Below are 6,851 nucleotides of genomic sequence, written 5' to 3'. Positions count from 1 at the left end.
GGTTTCTCGTTATCTCACCAAAAATGTTAGAAACCTGAAATTAGGTCTCAACCAAAACTATACAATCCCTTTAAAGAAAAGTTGGATTCAAAATCATGTTCAAGGCTGTGTTGGGGCAGTGTCTGATTTTTTTTCTCTCTCTCGCTCTGACGTCATCTCAAAGATCGCTGTGTTTCGAGGACCTTTCCGGGTTGGATGCACACCTTCTGAAACAACTCCGTGACCTTCGGAAGTACTCGGCCGATGACCTAGAGGCCATGGCCCTCAGCTTCGCCGATATCAAGCCCGGTGGTGACGACATCCCTGTAACTCCTGACAACTTGTAAGGACGCTACCATAGTTTGACTGTGGCTACGTAGTTCGTTGCACATGCGAAGGAGTAATAGCGGAAATAGATAAAAATGCTTTTTGGTCATGAGTCACTTAAAATGTCAACCAACAAAATGGCAAATGTCATAGATGACGACAAAAATACAATATTTACCAAAAGTTAAGATCGATAGATACAAGGTGGTACATGTATAAGGTGAATTAACAGTGAAAGCTGATATTCTTCTAAACTCTCCAGTGAGTGGGCGTCCACTGATGATGCATCGATATTCTTATGATTTGCTATCGACATGCTTTCTTCCACTCCCGTCCGCCATTTTTGTTTAATTCCCCTTTCGGGACTGTAATGTATCATTTTGTCAATGGCTACTCTTACTAAAAAAGACTATACTATAGTTCAAGTTAAAGCTCAAGTGTTAACATTATATGTATGCAAGAGCACACACACACACATGCACGCATAGTACACATACATGTATATATATTTATATATAATCGTCCTGCGCATGGCAGAATGTTTCTATACCTACATGTATATGCGCACTCCCACAGCCCGGCGACAATCTGCCGTGCGCAGAACTATTTATGAGAGTTCCAAAATATTTTTTTTTTTAAAGTTTATCATTTAATGATATCTTAATCTGATACCTGTCTTACAGAGAAGATTACATCCAGCAAAAGGCCATGTTCTACATGGCCGTGGATCAATTCGATGCATTCTGCCAAGGGTTCAACATGATCGAAAGACCGCCGATACTTTCGATATTCCAGCCGGAGGAGTTCCATGACGTCATTCTTGGGGAAAGATTAGATTGGGAATCACTGGAAAATGTAAGGCAATGACAATGATACATTTCTTTAAAGAAAAAAACTTCAAAATTCCATCAATTTCATATTCAAATACATAACAAAGAGAAACAAATTCCATGTAGAACAGTGCGAAAATTAGCAGAATCGGATGACATTCTGAAACATTTTTCGGAAAACATTTCTTGACCAGTTATTGTGAATATTCAAATCAGCACGTTGATGATGTCATGCTCTCACAAATTCTTATTACGCATAAATCATTCGATGGTGAAAAGTGCTAAGGTATACCCGATATCATAATCGTCATCTCTATTCAAATCATTGTTATCATATCATACACATTATGGATATATAGTGTTATATTGAATGAAAAACAAAAACAAATTACTTTTAAACACGAAATGTACGCCTCTCCAAACTACAATCATATGCACGATGCTGTTTGTTTTAAAGTTGACAGCTATTGACCACATAGGCCATGTAAGCATATAGCACGTAAAAAATTACCGAATCATCTTAACATGTATTACCACACAAAAAATAGCAGCTTTTATGCATGTATAAACATCTTATACTGATAATAAAATTGTCGCTGATGTAAAGGTACTGTAGCAGCCGAGACGCATATATTGTTTTCAGCGTACCAAAATAAATGTTTATTTTTTACCTCAACCGTAGACAGAAGAAATGGTATGACTGTATACAAGACATGAGAGTGCTGATGGGATATCCGAGTAACCAGTTCAATCCCATTCTGAAACTGTGATGTATCTAATTTTTCGATATTCAACTTTGGTATATCAAAAAGGAATACTTGCCCAGTTATAAGTGAGTCTGATCGCAAAGAGTAAAATCTTCCAGTACAACGGTGAAAATTGGATCAAAATTGTTTAAAAATTAGGGAAGTTATAAACAACCTGACGTGGAATTTCAGAGGCATGAAGATAGTGATGGTACTTTTTGTCCGAGCCTTATTGGAATACAATGTAATTAGATTTTTTTTGACGTCTTTTTCCTGTCTCTTTGAAATTTGTTATTAAACATTTTGCCTTTTTTTTTTAATTCTCCTGGAACTATATTCAGCATTTTTTTTACCCTTTTATGCTTACTGAAATCTATATATTTCATCACTTTTGATATACTGTACCCTTTTGGGAACATTAAGAGAAAATGAATATACAAATAGACAAGAAATGAACTACTGTAGAAAACATAATACATATATGTGGATAGAAATGTGAATAAAATGAGTATATGAATAGACGAACACATTGATTGATTCATTGATTGATTAATCAATCAATGTGTTTAACGTTCGCAACGTTCGCTGGTGTTTAACGTTCGCAATTCTCACCCACCTGTTCAATGCCATGCAGAGCACCCGATACGAGCTTCCCTATCACCCGCAACATCCTGTGATCAGAAGATTCTGGAATGTCTTCCATCAGCTTGATGAAGATGACAAACGGCGGTACTTGAGTACGTCTTGTCTTTGACTTTCACTTCCCCCTCCTACGCTGACTTTCCAGTCAATTGCCGATATGCTTCTACATTGCTCTAGAATGTCTATGACGTGAATTATTGCAACTTATTGACATATTGCTCTTTATCGATGTGAATAAACACATATTATTCGGTTTCCCAGTAGTAGCCATGGTAAAGAAAAAGCATGGGTAATCTTAGTTAATCGGGATCCGTTACGCTGATTGTCTTATTACATACTCGGTAAAAGTCTGTGATCTTCAAGTCACAACCTTTAGAATGAATATCCGGAGAAACCAAAAACGAGGCAGATTAAAAGAAAAAAAAAAGTTTTTCAAGCAGCTCCTGTCGAATAATGAACTTATCACATTACCATAATCTGCGTGGATCAGATCCTTTTGGAAAGATTTGTTCATTTATTATTGCTCTACAATCGAAGACAGAGAAAAGCAGACAAGAAATCACGCTGACAAGCTACATTGGAGCATATTATAATCAAACCAGCAACGTATACTTTCTATTTTGAGGTTATCCCATGAGTTCGAAACCCATAAGTCACAGTCATACGACCCACAAGCTAGATATGGAAAAAAGGTCCATTAATCATACACCCACGAGTCATACAGCCCGTGAGCTATAGACACCAAGTAAAAAATGCCCACGCGATTATAGCTAGACAATAAAAGACTATTGTGAAAGTAAAGTAGGCCCATGCGCTAGACCCCAGGCAAATATAAAAGGTCCATGAACACGATACTACATACATGGATCCCCGTGATGTAACGTCGAACTCGCGGACTTTTTTTTTTTTTTTGCGTAGTATCGAGCTCATGGACCATATTTGCCTTGTGTCTAGTTCGTGAACCGTATAGCTCAACATGCTCAATAGGAGTATTTCAGCTGATGTCGAAATCGTGGACCTTGTTCACACAGTGTCTAGTTCGTGGGTTGTATGACTCGTGGGCTATATAAGTCGCTGATGTCAAGCTCGTGATGTGCACTCCCTAGTTAGATTTCCAGTGCCATATTATGGAGATGCACACTGTAAAGCTCCCGTTTTCTTCAAACTTCCACCCATTTATTGATTTGTTTTACAACTGTTTACAGCTGAAAATTCATTTTTCAACTTTGCATGAAATTGCACTTAGATTTCTCGCAACTGAATTGTGGTTATTAACTGTGTATGATATTCAAAGATTATAGAGAATCGAGTTTTCCTATCTATTACATGTACGTATTTTGCTCTTACGGCAATGACGTCATTTGTGGTTATTGTAATTGAAGTAAAGGTGACAGGGATCATGATGCCAATGAAAATAATAAGAATCATATAGTGATATGGGTAATAACAAGGAGTAATATCAGTTAGGTCAATAGTTATGATGATAAGGTCTTATTTCCCGGATTTTCTCTTCCGTGTGAGCACTGCTTCTTACCCGGAGAACCTAGCCCATGTTCATACGACTGCATCACCGGGAACCCATTTGGGAAGAGGGTCACTGTTGGTAGACATCTTGCCGGTCTAGGATGTAAGGATCATGTTTGAAAGTCCTGTTCTACGTTTGTTCCTCTTGTAGAATTCCTGACTGGATCCGACCACGTGCCGGTTGGTGGCTTCGAGTCGCTAAAATTCACTATCAAGTGGATGAACGCTCCGGAGCGACACGGGGACCCACCGGAAAGAGTATGCCCGGAGGTCATGACTTGTCCGGGTTACATCTCCATGGATCTTCCGGAGTACAAGTCAGAGGCTGACACGAAGTTTCGACTTCTGAAAGCAATCGAGATGGGCTCCACCTTCCACCGCGAAAGGCCTCAGTGACATTCGCAACAAAAGCAGACTTGATGAGAACTTGACAGAATTACTTTAATGTTTGTTTATTTGTTTGTTTGGTCATTTCCATCTGCGAAGATGGCTGGATAGCCCACATTCAGCTACGTTAAGCTGGTCTTCCATGGGGTCCAGTTGGATGTGAGGTGTGACCACTTCACCGGGTTAAATATCCTGCTCTTTGCGATGAATGAATGAAGCAGGATCTTTTACGTGCATGAGTTGTGACTCTCTCATACACGGGACCTCCATGTTATGTCCTATCCGAGGGACAGAGTGTTTTGCCTCTTGCTAGAGGGGACGGTATGTTTACACACAACATTGCTCGGTCCAGAATCGGGTTCGAACCCGGGCCCGTAGGATCGTGAGGCAGACTCGCTACCGATTGAGCCAACTCACCGTGTTGATGTGCTGTAGCTCACAATGATATGAAAACAAGAGAAACCATCTTTAAGTGAGGCAACTTCAGGGAAGACTCAGTAATTCACAGTAGTTTAAGGAACTATGACAGCTTCCAGACTCACTGATACAATGATCAAGCCGGGGAGATCATTAAATTTCAGTGGTCCGATATCTATTTGATTGGAACGAATCTGCCGCAAAAGTGACAAAGCGTTTATCATTTCTCCAAGCCAACTCTTGGAAAGAGTTCAAATCTGCAGGATATTCAAATAAATGACGTTGTTATTGAAGGCTGACTTACTGGTATGTTTGAAATCAATTGAGTGGAAGTTTTAACCCTTTTCCTGTTCATTTTTGTGCACAGGATTTAAATTGGGTTAAATGATGATTGTGTTATATTAAATATGTTCTTAAAGTCAAAAGTATTATGAACAACCGTATGAGGCTTTTTTTATCTACTCATCTGCTGACAATGATGAGGTTATTGTCGAGGTCCATGGCTGAAGTAAGACATTCAGTACTAAGAGAATTCAGGAGACATACTCGTGACGATACTTGCGATATATCTTATGATAAATCCAGAAATAAGAAGCAAGCACACGTATCTGAAGGCAGCTGTACCTACTGTATTAGGCTTTATCAAAAAATCTAACAGGACAACAGTTTTCTGTTGTCGGCACTGCAGTCGCTGATTGCAAATCAGATTGTATTGTTATTTATATAATGTTCACAGTTACATGACCACTCTCATTTGATTAGTATTTTCTTGGACTTCTCCAAGGCCTTCCGATACAATTAATCATGATATTTTACTTTACAAGTTATCACATTATGGAATACGTGGGAAGGCCTTGGAGTGGTTCAAGAGTTATTTATTATATAGAAGACAGTTTGTCACAATTAAAAATGACAACTCATTAATCAGAGAAGTTAAATGTGGGGTGCCTCAGGGAAGTCTGCTAGGGCCATCACTATTCATTATTTATATCAATGACTTTTGTCAAATATCTGCAGCTCTTTCCTTTATACATTTTGCCGAAGATACTAATGTATTTCTTGCTCACAGTGATATTGATATTCTTGTACAAAACGTTAATAGCGAATTGAAAAAAGTAACAAATTGGGTTAGAGCAAATAAGCTCTCGAATATAAAAAAAAAAACGAATGCTTTTTAGTAATACTGTTAGCACTTTAAGTACAGACATAGTTTTGGACGATACTCATCTAGAAAGAGTTTCATATTTGTAATTCCTTGGTGTTATTGTAGATGAAAAACTTTCTTGGAAATTGCATATTGATTATATCTGTAATATAATTTCACCTAATATAGGCGTTATCAATAGATTAAAATTGTGTTTCCCTAAAAAATCATTACTTATGTTATACTCTGCATTGATATTGCCTTACCTTTATTATGGAGTTTTAGTTTGGGGCAACACTCACCCAAATTTGTTGGATAGAGTGTTCCTCTTGCAAAAGAAAGCTCTCCGCGTCATTTGTTATTCTCCCATACGTTCTCACACAGATGTATTGTTTGCTCCTACTAAGCTGATAAAATTTAGAGATTTGTTTTTATCTAATTTAGGACAATTTATGTATATATATATATATAACAGTAACTCTCTTCCTGATATCTTCCATTCCATGTTCCTAAAAAATCTGTCATTTCATGAATATCCAACTCGACGTTCTAATGAATATCATTTACCTCTTCTTCGTACGATTTTAGCCAAGAACACATTTGTTTATACAGCGTGTCCCAGAAAAAACGAAACCGGGTTTCCATGCAACTTTTTACTATCGAAATCATACATTTTCTTTATGAAATATACATCAATGGAAAGATAAACTTTTCTTCTTTCATTTGATGTACAACTTAATGTTCATCGTTCATGCATGACTGAGTTAGAACAATAAACAGTGGGGCTACCAAATTTTCATTTGCACGCGCAAATTATGATTTTAAGTGAATTTTTCAGACTTTTAACGTTGCGTT

General features: G+C 37.7%; 1 protein-coding gene across 1 annotated transcript; it reads left to right on the top strand.

The window, feature by feature from the left end:
• The first annotated feature begins 254 nt into the window (after positions 1–254).
• Positions 255–6,062, top strand: LOC139727521 (ubiquitin-protein ligase E3A-like). Its single transcript, XM_071638494.1, has 4 exons — positions 255–322; positions 990–1,161; positions 2,517–2,619; positions 4,200–6,062. Exons 1-4 carry the CDS (start codon positions 258–260, stop codon positions 4,442–4,444), a joined length of 585 nt encoding a protein of 194 aa, XP_071494595.1. The 5' UTR covers positions 255–257; the 3' UTR covers positions 4,445–6,062.
• The last annotated feature ends 789 nt before the right edge of the window (positions 6,063–6,851 follow it).

This window comes from Diadema antillarum, unplaced genomic scaffold (assembly GCF_040938485.1).
Source record: "Diadema antillarum isolate AM-2024a unplaced genomic scaffold, OU_Dant_1.0 seq00000135_RagTag, whole genome shotgun sequence".
Taxonomy (NCBI): Eukaryota; Metazoa; Echinodermata; class Echinoidea; order Diadematoida; family Diadematidae; genus Diadema; species Diadema antillarum.
Note: the sequence above shows the minus strand (reverse complement) of the source record. Positions and strands in the feature narration are given on the sequence as shown.

Excerpts from the sequence above, each read along its gene's own strand:
- LOC139727521 (XM_071638494.1), top strand. The coding sequence starts at position 258 with ATGGCCCTCAGCTTCGCCGATATCAAGCCCGGTGGTGACGACATCCCT. Across the intron at positions 323-989 it reads CCTGTAACTCCTGACAACTT|AGAAGATTACATCCAGCAAA; the intron begins GTAAGGACGCTA and ends CCTGTCTTACAG. Across the intron at positions 2,620-4,199 it reads TGACAAACGGCGGTACTTGA|AATTCCTGACTGGATCCGAC; the intron begins GTACGTCTTGTC and ends TTCCTCTTGTAG.